The sequence below is a fragment of the Ambystoma mexicanum genome, chromosome 4p (assembly GCF_040938575.1).
Source record: "Ambystoma mexicanum isolate Mex_15411 chromosome 4p, UKY_AmexF1_1, whole genome shotgun sequence".
Taxonomy (NCBI): Eukaryota; Metazoa; Chordata; class Amphibia; order Caudata; family Ambystomatidae; genus Ambystoma; species Ambystoma mexicanum.
Window position 1 is genome coordinate 69,211,081 of NC_090927.1, and position 21,245 is coordinate 69,232,325.

General features: G+C 46.5%; 1 protein-coding gene across 1 annotated transcript in view; it reads right to left on the reverse strand.

Annotated features, from left to right (window-relative positions):
• Nucleotides 1–21,245, reverse strand: part of LOC138452762 (uncharacterized) — a 330,413-nt gene that overhangs the window by 111,241 nt on the left and 197,927 nt on the right. The window contains 1 exon segment of the mRNA XM_069605110.1: nt 16,571–17,110. Coding sequence (XP_069461211.1) covers nt 16,571–17,110 — 540 coding nt within the window.

The window sequence follows — 21,245 nt, forward strand, 5'->3', positions numbered from 1 at the left end:
TATAGAAGTGAGCAGAAACCTGCAAACCTATGAACAGCCAATCCCATCCCAAATGGAATAGCTGCAGTACATAAGAACCGTCCATGTATATTGTGAATGATTCACACCAACATCATCTTGCAAACCCCTGTACTAAAATTCGAAATCAGTTCAAAATATCTGCAGCAAGATCAAGAGCCTTGACATTCAAGTATTCAAAGCTACATGTTCCCTATTGCACATTAGGCACTGTAGGGGAGGATTGGTCCAAAAGACCCCCCACTTGCCTACATCCCCTCCCCCGGTGAGAGCCATGGCTCATCAGGCGTCCCCTCCTTACCACCAGGGCCCAGGTGGTGGATGGCTCACCTGTTGAAGACATTGCCCAAACATATTGAATTTAGCTAGGCCTCAGAAACCATTTTGTCTAATAAAGATGGTGTGAGCTCGGCGCACTACAGCGCGGCCCCCACCTTTGGAGAGTTTCAATTATCCCTGTGGTCACAGCTCCCTGGCAGATCCGCTGTGAGCCCGTTCCCACGAGCAAGACGGACATGAGCTAGTGTAAGATACCAACACTGTAGCATTTCACCTTCCGCAGTGTATCACTGCTCCCAACATGACCTGGCCAGCAGAGCCTGGGTGGAAAAAAGAACTGTAAAATGGCCCTCGGAGAAAAGCAAAAGTTCCCAAATACTAATGCCAAAACTACCTGCGATAGGCGCATTTTCTCCACAAACCTCTTTGGTTAAGACAACCTGTAAAATGTATAAATATGGTAGAATGCATGTTTACATGGCATTAGCAATGAAGCACCCACACCACTACAGTTATGTACAAATAGTAGAAGCGTCCCGGGGGGTTATTTGTTATGCGTATCATTGAAAAGTTTACACCCCACGGTCCCGCGCCATAACCGAACTAATGCTGCTAGAGTGCAAAGAAAGACAAATGCAACCATACTGAGGGCTCATGTGAAGGGCGCGCGGGAATGCACCCTTCATGTGTGTATGTCCAAGCCCCTTATGTGCCACTACCGTCACGTACGGTGGCGAGTCGTTTTCTATGTGCTCCACCAACCTCACTTATACCTCACTTACTGCAAATGTATATGCATATAACAAAACGTTGTAGTTGTTAAAACATAGTGTACAAATAATGTGCTCGGACCGGCTATATTTGAGAGGCATTTAGCAAAGTTAAAATGTACGCTTTGGAATGATTCAATGAGTATTGTATAGTATTCGAATGTTTATGATGCTTTCACCTAAAATCGGCAACACACGAGGAAGATACCTTTTGTGAATGTGTGCAAGGCCATTCCCCCTCCCTCCCTGCGAAGCCTGCCAGACGAGAGAGCAAAGGGCCGTGCCGCGCTGCTCCACCTCCCCCATTTCGGCTGGAGCTGCTTCAAGCATTCACATTCTCCCGCAGCACCCAAGGCCACGGCCCGCCACCTGCATTATTTACAGCCCAGCAGTAAACCTCCGCCTGAATACACAAATCCAGAGGCGCCCTCTCTTAAACCCCACAACCCACCGGATCACCTTAGGTTAATGGCCCCTGTAAAATTAGGACACCCAATATTATGGCAACATTACAGCAACACATTCATAACGACTTCTAACAAGACAGGAGGACATGTACCGTCTGTCCCATGCCCTGAGACCCAGCCCCACGACCTATGGTACCCGGTCAACAGGACACTGGTAACCATGTAATGATGAATCGCCATTAAACCCCTCTCAAGGTGCATTCCTCCTGTGTTGCATTAACCTGTAGCATAACCTATTGGGAGATTTACTAAAGAGAATAATATTGGAAATGACTGAATGACTGCGGTGTGCATGGCCTAGGGCAAAGAAGTCAGGAAAAGACATTCATCTCTGACACTGGCCACAATGGCACGACAACACCGTCCAGATGGACCCAGCTGACCCGCAAGGCCCAGCCCAACCCACGAGGCTGACCAGTGACGTCCTCCAGCCAAGACCAACCACATCACAGCAGCACCTATAGCTAGTCGTCGCCACCCAATCCCATTGAACTTGTGCCCCCTATAGTGTGTAGGTTTTGATGACGTTTTTTGTAAATATATACGCCTGTCTTTGCTATTGTCAGACAGAGCGCTCTCGGAGTTTGCAGAGTTCTTTGCATGCCCTATTCTGATTGATAAACTCCCATTTACGCTCACCCGCACTTGTCTTGGCCTTATTCCCATTCTGGGAGAGTCCATCATTGTCTCTCATTGCGGGGAGGATCGTGCTGGTTGGGGACGCTTGCCTTCAGTGGTGACCCCGAAAGCGTGATTATTATTTTCTCCCAACATATCCCTACCGTCCCCTTTGGCACAAAAATCTCCGGTCGAAAAGGGATACGCACGGTGTGCCGGCTCCGGGAGGCTGCCCGCCAACGGCGACCGGTACGCTCAGAAGTGCACACTCAACAGAGAGAGGGTACGGGATCCCGGTTGAAAAATCCCCTTCGAGTACCGCTCGCCGGAGCCGGGGCTGACTGTTGAGCGTACGGCATTACTGCCTGGACGGACCCAGTTTCGGAGACTCTCGGTTCAAGACGGGCACGTGAGTATTGCGTGCGAGCGATCATAAAGGGAGTAGAGGAGGAAATTTAGGACAGGGAACGAGGCGGGGTAAAAAGGGGCACGTTGGGTCTACTAAGGACCATCTTAAACTTTCTTTGCTTTTTCTATGCATATGGCCATTAGGATTAAGAGGTGATTAAGAGATAAAAAGTGACGGGAACCTAGCTCCGAGAGGGGGTGGAAGGCGGTGCCGCATAGTGCTATCTTGACTAGTACTGGGAATATATGAAGAAGTGGAAAACAAGATAAAAGTGCCTGGCAAAGGGATACACGGAAAATATATTAATGACTGCTATTCTCTCTATTCTTTTCTTTAGGGTTACGGGAAAAATAAAAGTGGTCAGTACAAATCCAAAGAGATAGAGTAAAGAGACAGATATATATATACATATATATACATATACATATATCTGAATAAGACGGACAGGGACAGCCGGCCAGGGAGGAAAGGGAGGACAAATTGAACTGTGAATAGAGTGTTACAGAGGGGTGTGTGAACATCGTATGTGTCAGGAGATAATCTGGTGTAATGGGCGTGTAAAAATGGTCAGAAATGTATAGCCATTGAGTGGTCATGGTAAGTGTGACCAGACAAAATATCATAAAGACAAGAGTAATGTGGTGAAGTGAGTGTGTACCTTTCTGGGGTTTTTTTGGGTTAACATTGTTGAGATTACTGACGGTTTGCTCTTGTACGTGCTCCCCAAAGAGAACAGAATAGATACTGTGCGCAGCCAATCTTATGGTGTGCAGGCGGAGGGAGGAACACGAAGGTCCCCACGATTCAGTAAGACATAAAATACACAAACTCACATGGTGATACGTTTGTATTGAGATATCGAGATACATAGAGATACACAAGTACCAGGTGGGCACAAGGTATGGGGGCAGAAACACCCTTATCACATATTTGCAAGAACCTACCTGGGTACGCGGAACGGATTAAGAAATATCATGACCAATGGATCACAGAGTTGAAGGGAGAGGGGTTGCCTCAGATATGGCCCGAAGGGGGTTCATTTGACAAGAGTGTCCTAGACATGGTAGCCACATGCATTTGTTTGAAATACAAGGGGAAGCAGTTGCATAATAGGAGAGAAATATTGGACCCCTGGAGACTATTTGAAGAAATACCGCTGCCTAAGGTAAGGGAATTAGATCCTGACCTACCATCTACCACTGACAATCCGTTAATGATACAAAAAGATGATAAGGTATTGCCAGAGGAAGAGCCACTGATAGAAGTAACCAGGTTGTACCCAATACTAAACAAGCCAGTGCCCACGGAGGGATACAGTGACCCGACTTATGTGCCCCCACAGACAACTATCACAACGCAAGGGCCAACAGCACCCCCTCCATATGAGAGTCATAGGGAGCGAGCCCAGGTGAGTACACCAAGGGTGGACATAGAAAAACTAACAAAGGATCTAGAATCAAGGCTCTCCATAGCGAAAGACGAGCTCTCAAGGATAAAAAGCATATGTGAGCGGACCGCACTTAATGCAGCCAGATCAGAGCACGCGTCTAGAGCGCAGAGCGAGGGTAGAACATTTGAAGAAGGGTGGAAAAAAGGCGAGATACTGTTCAGAATCCAGGAAGAACCAACCCGAATAATTGAACTAGAGACAAGAGAGGGATGTACTGACAATGAAGAGAGGCCTATAGGGGACAGGGAGGAGCTACTATGTGATATAAGGGATGATTTGGAAGAAAGCGACAGGTTGAGTATGGCAATGGGAGGGGGAAGTGAAGGGTTGGATGGTGCATGCTCAATGAGAACACTGGATGATGAGTGGACGGGGCGATTAAGGAACCGGGTGGGGAAAATGGCATCATTGGGAAAATCAGGAGTGAAGACGGGTACAGATACGACAACGAAGGGAAAGTTGCAGCTCCCGCTAATACATAGGGGAGGAGGGAAGCCGAATTACATACCCTGGGCTCAGATGGATAAGGCCAACTTACTAAAGTTATTGCCCCCGTTATCCGGAGGGGCGAGCAAGTGGATATACGCCTTTGAGAAACACACTGCTAGGGTACCCCTAGCAATAGGGGATGTGAAGAGCTTGCTTGTATCAGCAGTGGGGGATCAGGCCGACAGAGTATGGGTCAAGGCTGGTTTCCCAGGAGTAACATTAGACTGCGATCGCCATGATGGGGCCTCCTTTGACACAGTGCGTGCAAGGGTGTGGGATGCTTTGCGGGAAACGTTTCCGGATACACCAGACTTACAGTCAGTAATGCAGTGTACAATGAATGACGGGGAAGATGCTATGGATTACATTTTTCGGGTCCAAGAGATGTGGAGAGCAGAAACGGGCACGCCCTGGTATCAATCGACATTGTTATTTTACTTCATTATAAAGAGGGGGCTCCCAAAAGAGGTGCAAAAGGCGCTCGACAAGATAGCAGGTATTGAAGCGAAAGGATGGCCTGAGATTCAGAGCATAATAGTGCACCACTGCAAGCGAATAAAAGAAAGGGAGAAGGAGATGGCGCAGAAAAGATTGGCAGACGAAGCGAAACTAGTGCAAACAAAGCTGGTGAAGGTCGCAGCAGCAGTAGCCGCACTCCCACACAGCAGGGAGGGAGAGGAGGGGCTGGTAGCAATACAGGGAAGGATGGCAACTAATTGGGCAGGAGCAGGACAGCGGCAGTGGAACGAGCAGGAGCAGGGCGGAGGTCCGCAGTGGCAAGAGTGGGCCCCTAGAGGGGGACGAGGTGGACCGGGGTACGGGGGAATGGGAGGAAATGGATGGCAGGGTCCCAGAGGTGCGCAAGGGAGTTGTTGGAACTGCGGGAGGTGGGGACATTACTCTAGGGAGTGCAGGAGCAGACCAAGCAACGGATTTCCAGAGGCAGAACATTATGGCCATCCCCATCCGGGGAGCCCATATGGTCTCCCAATGGGACAACAACAAAGAAACCCAGGCCAGGGGTACAATGAGCAACAACAGGGACACCAATACAGAACACAGAATCACCCACAAAACAATGACACTATGCACCACACGCCAGGCAACCCTTTTGCGACAACAGCAAACAGAGCCCCAGCACCAGCCCCCTATAGTGGCGTGTCAGTGGTTTCAGGGAGCGTGTTCAACCAGGGGGGGCAATGAGACACCCCGCATAGGACAGCCCACAGAGAACACTTGCGTGTCCAGTTCTATCTACCACCTACGATGCAGCAGAGGAACCATTGGTAGGGGCGCAGATAGGAGACAAGCAGTTCATATTCATGGTGGATTCGGGAGCGGAGAAATCATGTATTAGGGTGGGCCGGTTCCCGTTATCTAACCGGAAGTTAGAGACGCAGGGGTTCTCTGGGGCTGTAATTGAAGTTCCTTACACAGAAGCATTGGATGTGACGGTAGGGGGTAAAACTGTAAAAACACCCTTACTGTATTATGAACATTCACCAATAAATTTACTAGGGAGGGATCTTCTTAGCAAACTCAATATGACGATATCATTCACTGAGAGAGGTATAGTGTGTTCAACACCAGGAATATGCCCATTACGTGTAATGCTGGTAGTACAGGCTCACACAACCACACCAGAAATACGTGGTTTGCCAGTGGACGAGGGAATGTTTATTGAAGGACTAAAGACACTGGCCCTCATAATTCCTGAGTTAAGAAGAATGGATTGGAGAATTCCGGCGGAGTTCCTCTTCCGCCCAATAGTGTACCCTGACACAGCACCAGGATCAGTGGTATCATTAGACTTGCACGCTGTACAGGTATCTGCGAAAAGGATCTCTGTGATTGGAATGGATATAGAAGGATGTGAGTGGCGTACAGTACTGTGTACCAATGCCAATATTGCCCTGAGAGACTTAACTGATGAGGATCTCTTTCCAGATTCGGAAGGGGATGGTGAAATAGTAATGGAAATAGCAATGCCCTGTGACATTTTGATTCAAGCTAGAGAAATCCCTGTCCAGCTGATGGCAGTGGTGGGAGCACCACCGTCATTCTTCGATGATGACATGAGGCTAGTACCAAATACTTTGTGGACAACAGGCCCCCATAACGTAGGGTTGTTGCATGGAGTACAACCAGTGATAAAAGCTCAAACAAGGAGCAATTCTACCCCAAGTGAAATAGTATCCATTGTCCCGTGAAGCTGAAGAAGGGATAAAAGAGACAATAAATGCACTACTGGCACAAGGGATAATAGTGCCTTCAAACTCCCCATGTAACACATGCATTTACCCAATTAAAAAAGCAAAGGGAGGGTCTTGGAGGATGATCCAGGATTTACGCCCCATAAATGATGTAATACAGAAAGAGTTCCCCTTGGTCCCGAACCCTGCATCAATATTATGCAACATCCCAAAAACGGCATCACATTTCAAGGTGGTCGATTTGAAAAACGCATTTTTCTCCACCCCCCTGGCTGAAGAGAGCAGATACCTGACAACATTTACACTAGGGGGGGGAAGAGATATGAACATTGCAGATTACCACAGGGATACTGTGAGAGCCCGAGCAAATTCAACCGCATACTACATGAAGACTTAGGAAACTTATCAGTTGAGAGCACAAATATTCAGTACGTAGACGATTTACTCGTCTGTGCACAGGATGAAGAAGCATGCCGAAAAGATTCAATAACACTCCTGACCCTGTTGGCCAATAAGGGGTACAAAGTAGACAAGGAAAACCTACAATATTGTCTGACAGAAGTTCTATACTTGGGACAGCTAATATCAAAAGATGGAAAAAGAATAATCCCTGACAGGGTAGAAGCAATAAGATCAGTAGGAGAACCCACAACAGTGAAGGAGATGCAGAAATTCTTGGGAATGTGCAACTATTGCCGAGCATGGATATTAGATTATGCAGCATACACCAGACCCTTACTGCAAGCGCTCAAGGAGGCCCAACAGGAGAACAAGAAAATAGAATGGTCAGAAGAAATGAGCGCCTCCTTCAACTCATTAAAAGAGTTGATTTCAAGCGCTCCAGTGCTCGCAAATCCTGACTATGGGCGCGAATTTTACCTGTTCTCACACTGCAAGGGGACACTCATGACAGCTGTACTGACACAAAAGACGTCCCTAGGACACAAACCTTTGGCTTACTATAGTGGCACTTTGGATGCTGTGATGCAAGGACATTTCGCGTGCGAGCAATCGCTCGCAGCAGCCGCGTTCGCAATTGAGAAATGTGCCACAATAGTAATGGGATGCCCTGTGACGTTGTTTGTGGAGCATTCATTATTTGCAATACTGGAAAGGTCAAAGAGTACACTGACCACACAGCGGGCAACCGCCTATGGAATAATATTGTCCAGCGCCAATATCCATGTGGTGCGATGCAGGACAGTGAATCCGGCGACATTCATTACAGAAGCATGCACATTAGAGGACATGCAGGAACACGATTGTGCAACGTACACAGGAGAAAGAGGGGAGGACACAGTGGTGTGTGAAAATGCCCTGACCGAGGGGGAAGTGTACTTTGTAGACGGATCAGCATCAATTGACGTGGACACAGGAGAAAAACATGTGGGTATGGCAGTGGTGAGATTAGAAGACGGTGAGTATGAGACACTAGTCCAGTACCGCCTTCCATCACATTTCTCAGCACAAGCAGCAGAACTCATTGCCCTAATAGAAGCATTGCATGCAGCTAAAGGGTGCGAGGTGACAATTTACACAGATTCAGCTTATATGACGACAACAGTACATGGAGGTCTGGCCAGATGGGGGCGAAGGGGGTTTCGACGAGCAGATGGGACTCCAGTGCAACATGCAGAATTACTGAAGGAGTTAATTGAAGCCCTACGAGATCCCACCATGGTAGCAATAGTGAAGTGCCAAGCACATACGTCCAACACAGACGTTGTGTCTTTGGGAAACGCAGCAGCGGACGCGGCTGCCAAAGAAGCCTCATACTTTGAGAAATGTGCAGCAGGTGAGTACATGCTACAGCAGAAGACAAACGGGGAGCTTCCAGAAGGGTACAATACAATGCCTATATCAAAAATACTAGAGTTGCAGGGAGGAGCAAGTACAGATGAAAAGGCGATGTGGGTAAAACGAGGGTGCAGTCAATCAGCAACAGACTTACTGTGGCGACAAAATAACTCAGGAAAAGTGGTAATGCCAGTAAAATTAGTAGAAATAGCCTTTCAACAACTACACTTCCCAGCACACAACACGAAACAACACATTGCAGCAGAGATACAGGAAGAGTGGTTTGTGCCCTGTCTTCAGGAGCACTTGTCTAGATTGACATTGGAGTGCACAACATGCCAGATATACAGTTCAGGAATGACATTACGCACACTAAGGGGAACAATTCCAAAACCAATTGGGCCATTCAGAGAGCTACATATTGACTACGCGGACATGGGAGGGAGGTGTAATGGGGCACGTTACATGATTGTGATTGTGTGCCCATTTTCGAGATGGGTGGAAGCAGGCCCATGTGCACGACCTGATGCTAAAAGCGCTGCAAAATTCCTAGTGAGAGAAGTATTTCCGCGCTGGGGAATTTGTGACGTGATTCGCTCAGACAACGGCACTCACTTTGTAAACGAAATCTTCAAGGAAGTAACAACGCTATTGGGAATAAAGCATAAATTGTGCTCTATTTATCATCCTCAAAGTAATGGCGTGGTAGAAAAGATGAACGGCCTGTTAAAAGGAAGATTATCGAAACTATGCTTTTCACTAAAAAAGAACTGGGTTTACTGTTTACCCCTTGCACTGTTTGAGCTGAGAAATCAGCCAAGCAAGGACCACCATTTGTCCCCGCACGATATCGTGACCGGGAGACGAATGCACACAGCACACTCCCCACTGCGCGAACACTCAGATGCACACAGAAGCGCTGCGATACTGGGAGATGAGTTCGCGGACTACTTGAAAAAATTAACAAGGGCAGCGCGCGCAATATCAAAGCAGCTTTCACCACCGTTCACGAGAGAAGAGGGGAACACAACAGAGTCAGTTACAGACCCTGAAGCCCAGGTATAACTGACGCCGGGTGAATTCATTTATGTCCGGAGCTTTGTGCGCCGGTGGAATACACCACGGTTCCATGGCCCATACGAAGTGGTGTTTTGCACCCCTACGGCGGTAAAAGTAAAGGGCCTCAAGTATTGGATACATTTGACGGATGTACGAAGAGCATACAATAATGTGCAGGAAGAGGTGGATGAGGGGGCACAGACAACAGCAAACAATGCAAATGAAAAGAATGTGTGAATATGAACTTGTGTGTGACAGAAATGAACCTGAATGAGAAAGTTGCTGACAAGTAGAATCACTTTTAAGGGTGTTTAAAAAAAAATATATATATATATATATATATAAATAAATATGTGTTATGAACTTATATGTAAATAATGATGTGATAAAAATACGTAGTGTCTACTCCCTTGTCTGTGCATCCCCAACCTTACTGCCCTACCCGCTTCCATTCCCTTTCAATATATACTGGCACTGGTAGTGCCAACAAAATGTTTACATTCATGCACTTAATGCACTTTTATATCTCAAACAGGAGCTACCATGGCATCTAACGGGCAGCCTGCAACGGATAGATTCATTAGATATAGAGAATTGTTAGCTGAGAGATGCAGATACTCGTATGAGTGTGGATTGTCTGTGTGCATCACATTGTTTTTTACAATCATGTTTGGCCTGGTTACATATTGGTTCAAAGCGTTCATCTCTATCGAGATGAACGAGGGGGGAGGGATTAACAGTACTACTGTGACCAATGCAACAGCAAGTGTAAATACTAAAGAAGGTGATTTTTTGGTATGGGACGGAACTAAACTTGTATGGGGATTCTATACCACACCATCCAATGCTGTCATCTCGAAAAATGAAGGGCTACAGGGGGAAATGCAAAACAACACAGTGGCTCCGCCAAAAATATCTAATTACAATGCCCGCAGTTTAAATGACCGAAACCCCTCCGCCATATCCTGGTTGTATAACACCCCCACCAGCCAGCCTGCCCCCATAGCCAAAAACACACTGTCAGATAACATGAAGGAAGTAAATGAAATAATGACAGCAAGACATGAAATATTATATGATGATTGGGCTAAGGGGGGGCGGGAAGGAGAAAGGGGGGCCCACCTTGTCCATCGCCCATGAAGCTGGGAGGTACATTAGGAACAAAAATAACAGACGAAAAAGGGAGGCGGGAAGGAGGAAGTATGATGAGTATTATGGGTTAGGACTAGACAAAATGGAAGACCCGCGACACCCCCACCAGACAAATAAATGGTATGCGGACATGAGTGCAACAGCTAAACAAACAACAAATGAAAGCTGTTATGTCTGCTCCCTCATTCCCCATGCTTCAGGCACGCCCAAAGTATTGTTACCCAAAGAGTTGCCTATTGTAGATGCCCAATGTCTGCTTCATCTCACGTTGTGCAGAATTAAGAACACCTTCCAGGCACATGAGATTACTTTTAGGATGCTGCAGTACGAGAAAACTTGCTATCCAAAGACAGTAGGAGTGGTATGTCTGGAAGAACCATTTTTTATAATACAAGGGACACTTTTTTCAGACAACAAATGGAAGGACGAAGAAGTAATGTGTAAGGCGGAAGCACTGAGGGGTGTGGCACCAGAGAAATTGCAATGGATAGAAGAAACGTGCACACCAGTATGGAAGGAACACATTTCAAAACTAACTTGGGTAACAGCCATTGAAAAACCCTTCAAGCTGCAGAAAGAAATAGACTATGAACTGTGTTTTAAAGGAGAGGGGAAAGCCTCCATGGGGATAAACAAGAACTGTAACAAGACCCTCACCATCCCAGATTTAAGAAAAGGGACAGCGGCCTTCATGGACACATATTGGGTATGTGGCAACCAGGCATACCTGCACCTCCCACAATCATGGAGTGGCAGCTGCTCAATGGCCACTCTGCACTCAGCACTAATGGTAATCCCAGAAAGCCACATTGATGGGAGCAAAATGACGCGAAAAAACACCCAACAGAGTGCGGCCCAGCCAACTGCAGAGTCACAAGTCTATGTCCTGTCTTCTGGGAACAAGGAAGAGGTGCTGTCCCGAAACAGAAGATCATCGAACTACATATCAAAAGCATCGTCAGAATTGCTAGCACAGATCCCAGACAGGTATCGATTATTCAGCTCTGCAGAAACATTCTTCGCCTCACTCATCCCAAGTATCCAGGCGCGAGCAAATGCAAAATGGCCCCAAATAACACGTTGGGAGCTGATCCAGCTGGCAAATGACACTGAAGAAGGGTTCAACGTAATAAAAGTGGAACTAAGAGCATTACGCCTGATGACCATGCAAAACAGGTATGTCGTGGACCTGTTGACAGCGATGGATGGAGGTATTTGCCGAAAAATCGGAAGTGCCTGCTGCACTTTCGTACCTTCTGAAGACGCAGACAACGGCTCCCTGTCCCATGTGATCGAAGCAGTACATAACCTAGGAGAAAGAATGAGAATGGAAGGTGGTGCGGAAGAAAGCACTTGGTTCGACAATATTTTCTCCTGGGTTCCATCATGGCTGGGAATGACTGTGAAATTTTTGATGCCGGCTGTGGTGTTCCTCCTCTTTATTTTTTGCCTGTGCCAGGTGGGTCTTCGATGTTGTGCTAACGCAGTACCGAATGGTGCAATGATGATGGTGACAATGGGCAACACCCGTGGTACAATACAAGCTATGCAGGAAGTGCAAGTACAAACAGGAACAGATGACACACCAAGATATCAGCTAGTGCCTAGGTATCACGACAAGGATATAGTAGATAAATTGTGGCATACTACCATTAGAGAGCCCCGTATACTAGAATGGTACAAGGAGGTATGGGTAGACTTGGAAGGAGAGGGCGGATGTATATACCTGACTTGTACCCCAGATGAATATGCTAGGAGAGGTGAGAGCTTAAGGGGGGTGTGCAGAGCATGGATGCCCATAAAAGGCACACCTGCATGGGATGACGCAATAATTGACGAGGAAGAGGGCAGGAGATTGGAGGATCTAAAGAATTTGTTACTTAAGTAACGAAAGGGGGGAAATGTAGGGGAGGATTGGTCCAAAAGACCCCCCCTTGCCTACATCCCCTCCCCCGGTGAGAGCCATGGCTCATCAGGCGTCCCCTCCTTACTACCAGCGCCCAGGTGGTGGATGGCTCACCTGTTGAAGACATTGCCCAAACATATTGAATTTAGCTAGGCCTCAGAAACCATTTTGTCTAATAAAGATGGTGTGAGCTCGGCGCACTACAGCGCGGCCCCCACCTTTGGAGAGTTTCAATTATCCCTGTGGTCACAGCTCCCTGGCAGATCCACTGTGAGCCCGTTCCCACGAGCAGGACGGACATGAGCTAGTGTAAGATACCAACACTGTAGCATTTCACCTTCCGCAGTGTATCACTGCTCCCAACATGACCCGGCCAGCAGAGCCTGGGTGGAAAAAAGAACTGTAAAATGGCCCTCGGAGAAAAGCAAAAGTTCCCAAATACTAATGCCAAAACTACCTGCGATAGGCGCATTTTCTCCACAAACCTCTTTGGTTAAGACAACCTGTAAAATGTATAAATATGGTAGAATGCATGTTTACATGGCATTAGCAATGAACCACCCACACCACTACAGTTATGTACAAATAGTAGAAGCGTCCCGGGGGGTTATTTGTTATGCGTATCATTGAAAAGTTTACACCCCACGGTCCCGCGCCATAACCGAACTAATGCTGCTAGAGTGCAAAGAAAGACAAATGCAACCATACTGAGGGCTCATGTGAAGGACGCGCGGGAATGCACCCTTCATGTGTGTATGTCCAAGCCCCTTATGGGCCACTACCGTCACGTACGGTGGCGAGTCGTTTTCTATGTGCTCCACCAACCTCACTACTACCTCACTTACTGCAAATGTATATGCATATAACAAAACGTTGTAGTTGTTAAAACATAGTGTACAAATAATGTGCTCGGACCGGCTATATTTGAGAGGCATTTAGCAAAGTTAAAATGTACGCTTTGGAATGATTCAATGAGTATTGTATAGTATTCGAATGTTTATGATGCTTTCACCTAAAATCGGCAACACACGAGGAAGATACCTTTTGTGAATGTGTGCAAGGCCATTCCCCCTCCCTCCCTGCGAAGCCTGCCAGACGAGAGAGCAAAGGGCCGCGCCGCGCTGCTCCACCTCCCCCAACTAGGCTGGAGCCGCTTCAAAGATTTGTAGTTCCCTCTGCAGCACCCAAGGCCACGGCCCGCCACCTGCATTATTTACAGCCCAGCAGTAAACCTCCGCCTGAATACACAAATCCAGAGGCGCCCTCTCTTAAACCCCACAACCCACCGGATCACCTTAGGTTAATGGCCCCTGTAAAATTAGGACCCCCAATATTATGGCAACATTACAGCAACACATTCATAACGACTTCTAACAAGACAGGAGGACATGTACCGTCTGTCCCATGCCCTGAGACCCAGCCCCACGACCTATGGTACCCGGTCAACAGGACACTGGTAACCATGTAATGATGAATCGCCATTAAACCCCTCTCAAGGTGCATTCCTCCTGTGTTGCATTAACCTGTAGCATAACCTATTGGGAGATTTACTAAAGAGAATAATATTGGAAATGACTGAATGACTGCGGTGTGCATGGCCTAGGGCAAAGAAGTCAGGAAAAGACATTCATCTCTGACACTGGCCACAATGGCACGACAACACCGTCCAGATGGACCCAGCTGACCCGCAAGGCCCAGCCCAACCCACGAGGCTGACCAGTGACGTCCTCCAGCCAAGACCAACCACATCACAGCAGCACCTATAGCTAGTCGTCGCCACCCAATCCCATTGAACTTGTGCCCCCTATAGTGTGTAGGTTTTGATGACGTTTTTTGTAAATATATACGCCTGTCTTTGCTATTGTCAGACAGAGCGCTCTCGGAGTTTGCAGAGTTCTTTGCATGCCCTATTCTGATTGATAAACTCCCATTTACGCTCACCCGCACTTGTCTTGGCCTTATTCCCATTCTGGGAGAGTCCATCATTGTCTCTCATTGCGGGGAGGATCGTGCTGGTTGGGGACGCTTGCCTTCAGCACCGATAGTTTCATAGCCTTTCCTTGCACACACCAAAACCAAATGGGATTGGGCATTTGAGATCCAGCATGTGCTCTATGCATTTACATTTGAAGTTATTAAATGAACATTAACACACAAATTGCAGCACAGTGTACTTGGATATGTAGTAATAGCAGAAATATTAATTGTTGTCTTGTCCAGCAACCAATCACCCAAGCTAAAAGTGCGCTAGATTCGAGTACTCCTGCATCACAACAGGACACCTGACAGGTAGCCACACATTTGACTGCAGGTCAAAAATTATCAGTTTATAGAGTGAGACTGACCGAGGCAAACGAAAGATTTAAACACAGAGGCACTGCTGTGAAGCTTCTCCACTAACTGATCTCCTGTGAAAGAGAAGGCCATACTCTCTTATGTCGATGTTCTGGCTTCCATACGAGCATGTGTTCCCAACAACACACTGCGAGGCAGAACAGAGCTAAAATATACATGACCGTGCTTCAATTACATTTTAAAATCCTGTCCGTCTGAGGATGCATTCCTCTCTCACCACAATGCAGGGGTGCATGAATGTTCCATTACAGGAATGTCAAGACTTCCCTTACTTTATTATTTCATCTGTAGACCGTTTTTGACAAGAATACATTCCCTGAAGCACTGAATGAAGCTATTAGAGCCAGACGACTCTACTGGGTAATTGCAAAATGTTTAACTCGTATCTCTGCCTGCTTGCAAGAAAACATTTATATATTCGTGGCCAGTACTGCTCTCCGAGCCTTCAGATCCGGTGTGGCCAGTGCTGGGAGCAACCTCAGACCTTCCACACTTCGTGCAGAATGCGCCCTTCTCTGGCGAATTCTGTTCTTGGCTTAACATTCACAGCATGATGCAATGCGCAGAAGGTGGTGGTGTTTGGCAGTCATGCCCATTAAGAAGCCATAAATAAACGTTTACTGTGCACTTCCACAAAGGTTTCAAAGAATGACTGGTGAGATATGTACAGTGAAAGGAACACTGCATGCCAGCTTGCGGCTATAAGCTCATTCAAACCCCACTTGTAGCACTCCAGATGACGACCTTTTCAACCCTCGGAGCCCAGAGGGTGATATCAATCAGCAGCTGTAACCCCGCTGCTGTATAAACACACAGCCCCCTTTGGAATCGCGCATACTTCAAACCCAAAGAATATCAGGTTACAGGGCCTGCTCACTGTTTGGTTTTGGACGCATCTTGCAAAGAAAAGCTCTAGGGAGATGACCAGAAATGCTGAAGGAGGCTTGTACTTACTTTCACAATGTTATCCTTTGAGCCACTGTCTCCGAAGCAGAAAACATTGCACAGTGACTCTCGCCTGGCATCCGAGTCATTCCTACGCACAAACCTTAACTGCTTCACATATGCAGATGGTCTGACACTCATTTCCTGGATGCAAGGCCTTAGGTGCGTGCGTGCGTGCGCCACGTGAATGAATACAAAGTGACCAGGTCCGTTCCTCAAGCCACACTGCCCCGCATTACTCACTCGTGTATATTTGAACTTGCATTACATTCTAAGTTCGTTTCGGAAGTCCAATTGATTCAACAGAAAAAGTTCAATACTAAATATTTTTATAAACCAAGTAAATAAACAAGAAAATATGAAAGATAATAGTCATAGAAACGTTCAAACAGAGTGATTTCCATACTTGAAGACTCCAACTGTGTCAAAAAAGTTTCAGCACTGATATGATCTGCAAAGGAATGAATCTGGCCATCTAAAATCACCTTTAGAATTGCCGGGTAAACCATATAATACTGCAGTTTCCTGTTCCTCGCTTTCTCCTTTGCTATTTTAAAAAGCTTTCTTTTGTCCAACACATCTTTACTAAAATCACTAAATATTATAATCTTATTGCCCCCCCAAGCTAAGTCACCCAACTCACGTGACTTTTTCAAAATCAATTCACTGGTGGGGTATCTGAGGAACTTCACCACAAAGTGTCTTGGTCTTTGTCCCATTGCTGGCTTTCTGCCTAAGGACCTGTGTGCCCTTTCCATTTCCAAGGAAACAGATGAGTCCAATTTCAATATTGAGGTTAAAGCCTTCTCTAAAAACTGTATAGGGTTTCCACGTTCAACATCTTCCAGAAATCCAGCCACCCGAACATTATTTCTCCTTGAGAAATGTTCTTGCTCTGACAGTTTCTTCAACAGCTTTCCATTTTGCACCTCCAATTCATTGATGCTGTCATGTAATTTTAAAGTCTTTTCATCTGTAGCAGTCAGGTGATCTTCAATCTCAGAGACTTTACATGTGAGTGTTAAGAACCTTTCCTCTGCTTTAATCATCCTGGCTTTTATTTCTGAGATGTCCATTGTAACGTTAGTAAGAAGGTCCAACAATTTGTCATCTCTTGCTTCCATATCTTCCTCTCCTCCTTTCTGACGCTTTGCTGGCTGAGAAGTCTCTGCTAGAATTGTATCTGACATATTTCAAGGGAGTAAACAGATATTCAGCAGGGTACAGGAGCACAGCTACTATGCTGCCATCTCCTGAGTTTGCAGTTCTAGAACTCTCTGCTTTGGACATTCTGACAATTGACAGACCCTTAGTTTTGGTTTTAGGTAGGGAACACCTCTTGGAGCAGGGACAGATGGGAATTTCCCAACCCCCTTTATTTTAATAAAAGTCTTTGACCAAAACCTTGAACCCTCTGTGTGCGCCTCTCATTCCTGGTTCCTCACAGTGGAAAAAAGGAGGGTATGTCCTCTATAAGCAAGGCTGCTGTGTAAGGTTGGCAAGAGCGCATGGCACTGCTTAGACACTGAGGGCACTGGGGACATGCTTGGTACCCAATTGTGACATCCAAATGGCTCTAAAGTACACCTTCATTGGAGAAACTGGTCCTCATTTTAACTTGGTGCAAATACTAGCCAAGTGGGCATGTATGGTTTTACTGGATGCCTCTGGTGCAATGGATTGTTTTGGTCACCTTCAGCACTACCATAGCGATACATACAGTTGTTTCCGAATCCACCATTGAACCAGTGTTTGGTGGTGTTGATGTTTTCACATCTCCTGCTGGTGTCACCACTAGGACAGCACCAAAAATGTAGTAGGGTACCTGAATAAATCCTGCGATAGTCCTGCTTTAAATGTCTTGCACAAAATCATAGACTGATAAGAAAATTACCACGAGACAAGCCAGTGCCAATAAAGTATTAAAGTATGTGCCCCTTATAAGAACACTCTGCTGTTGCATTTGTTTTGTTGTATTTACAAAGGGAAGTACCCAACGTCCTTGGAGGGTCCCTCCCCACCATCAACCATCAATCAAGAGCGATGCATCACTACAGAGCGTTCTTTCCCATTCACCACTTCCGTCGTTTCCCATCCATTCCCTCTACAGGATAAAATAAATCTGATTTAACAGATTAATAATACACAAGCAAACATCCCATTTTGCAATGCCCCCTTATAAGTGGGAATCAGCAGATATCACGTTATGATATATGGCATTTATAACGCGCCTATACACAAGTGTTTCAAGGCGCGAAGAGGCAAGGGAGAACAATCCTACTAGGCCAGTGTCATTCAGATTGCGCAAGTGCATGGGAAGGGGAAGTGCGGAGGGGGGAAGGGGGAGAGGACAGTGCAGTACATGGGATAACAAAATAAATAGGTAAAAGTACGGCCAGCAGGTGGCAAGTGAAGACATCAGGTGTCAAGTGCTGGTAGTGGGACTGTAGGCATACAGAAAACAGTCCCCAAGTGCAGGGATTGCCAGGAAGGCAGTGCAGGTGTGTGACTGGCAGGAGGGGTGGGGCGGAGGTCGGGAGAGAGACCTGGGCCCGAGATTAGAGGGTGGCCAGGTAACCAGTGCAGTTTCAATTTCAGCCAGGAAGTCAGCAGGGGAGAGGAGGAGAAAAAGCAGAAGCAAAGAGGAAGGTCTTGAAGTGCTTCCGAAACCTGAGATGATTCTCCTCAAGTTTCAGGGAGGCAGTTCTGGAAGGAGGCCCCAGCTGAAGAAAGAGATCTACCACCAACTCGTTGCTTGGAGAAGCGAGTGACCATGAGGGAGTTGGAGATGGAAGAGCGAAGAGAGAAGGAAGATATTTAGGAGGAGAGAGTTCATCCATTATAGTTCTTTCTTTTCAAATTGGTACTGGAAGTTGTGGTTTTCCTATTGTAAATTCAGGAACACAAGTCCCAGAATGCAAAGAAGAAATGCAGGCTTGGAGGAGCACCTACAGAGCGGCACTGCGCATGTCTGCAGGTAGATGCCTCCTCCCCCCGCCCCCGCACTAGACCAGGGGTAGACCCTGTACTAAGGCCAGGCTTATGCACACGCCCACACAATGCCTCACTGACCACACAAGGTCTGCAGCAGTGTATAGTGTCCTGCTTTAAGCATTACGTGTTTACCTGCCCGTGTTCGCCGGTGTGTTTTCCTCTGTTGAGGAGGACATGCGGGACTCTTTACCGAGCTGTTATCAACTTTCGACCGTTTTTGTACTACTGCGCATGCGCACATCTGCGTTCCCAGTAATAGAACTGTCGTGTTTCTTCTTCAGAGCATGCGTATATCTTCGGGTCCGTTGGTAGAACTTCAGTGTCTTCGGTTACGCACATGCGCACATCTGCGTTTCCGGTAATAGACCTGTAGTGTCTCCGTTTCAAGCATGCGCACATGTACGTTTCCGGTAACGGCTAAGAATAGGGTTCTCCACTGGAGAGTAGCCTGCAGCCTGGGCTACCGATGTATGATGCGCAAAGCATTTGTGATGAACCAATGTGTTCAAAGCTTGTCTTATATAATGTATTAATCCTGTCCGGGTGTGTTTTACCGCTTTAATTATTACATATAATTCTCTCCCAATGATTCACAATCCAGTTTGCTGATGTTTTTTAACAAATGCATCGATAAAGCACGGGCAGATTTGGCAGAGGTTTATATAGGGAATAAAGAACCCCTTGGCATATGTTATTAAGATACTGGAAGAACTGAGGCGTTCCCTGGCCGAGTTCCTTTATAAAGTCATGAAATCAGAGCTGTCTTGCAATAACCTTTATGAGTACCCTAGGGGGTGTTGTATTCCTTATGATATATGGTCACACATTGCCATCCCCTTCAATATCTACCCTCTTGCTTGATCTAATGTAAGGGATGTTTCATTTGCTGATCTACATAATCCACATAGATTCTGGATAAAAAAAAATATATGCATCCTCTAATGTCTTCCAGAAAAACTGTTTAAGCAGTTAATAAAAGGCAGTAAAAAAGTGTTCCTTTTGTGCTTTAAAGAAAAGGACACCATACAGATTCCTATACGTGTTAAATTCCAGCATGCACAATCTAAACATTTTACCACAAACAGTTTCTTGTCAATTAATGTCTGTAAAGTGTCACAGAAATATATTTTACAAGCAAGGAATTTGAAAAGCTTGTCAGGCTTTTATTAATTACTGCTACTGCAGTGGCAGATGCAGTTCTGCTCGTGCTGGCTCAAGCAGCAAACATTATTACATCTAAACTGAAGCGTAATAACTGATTACAGAGCAGGAGTGATGCTCTGATTACTTACCGGTGATCTTTATTACTCCTAGTCCTACTCTTCCTCGTGACAGTACCTACCTTATGAGGCCCCTGCCTCTGACCCAGGACCTTCTTCTATTTCTTTTACTCCCTATAACTCCTCCCCATAACCCATGACACCCAGTTTACATAACCAACCCGGAGCATGGGACCTTTCCTGCAGTGAGGAAGAGTAGGACTAGGAGTAAGGAAGATTACCGGTAAGTAATGAGAGCATTACCTCCAAGTCCACTTTTCCTCGTCCCAGTGCTTACCTCATGAGGCATAGCAAAGCAGCAAAGGGGAAAAGGTCCCAATGAGACACAGCCAAAAAAGTGAAGAACAAAAACACACACCTTTAACATACATGCCAACATTCCGACCCACCTGCTAGGGAGATTTCCTCCGTAAAATCGGGAGACAACATTTGTGGCATAGGAATGCATTGGGCAAAGATGTATTTTCGGCGGGAGAACATGAAAAATAATATTTTTCACTGAAAAATCGGGAGTCTCCCGCCCAAATCGGGAGGGTTGGAATGTATGCTTTAATAACTACAACATCACATCCCCTCTGACAAAGCCCCAACCCCAAACAAACCATCTCCCAAGTGGGAGACATTCAACCGATAGTGGTTGATGTAAGTGCTCTGATCTGCCCAGGTGGCTGCCCTACAAATCTCCTGCAGAGAAACCCCTCCTTGCATCAGCCCAGGAAGCTGCCAAACTCTTGGTGAAACGCCCCAGAATGTGCGCAGGTACAGGCAGACCAGAAGCCACATAGGCCATGGAGACAACAACACGGATCCATCGGCTAATGGAAACCACTGAGGCCTTGCGACCCGCACCAGCATGACCAAAATTAATCATTAGACTATCAGACTATCGGAAAGGTGCAGTCCTAGCCAAATACTCGAAAATCGCCTGCCGCACATCATTGGCATGCCAAGCCACCTCCTCCGGCATTTGCGGATCCTGAAAAAAGGCATGGAGAACCAGATCTTGAGAGGTGTGAAACCGAGACACAACCTTAGGTAGGAACT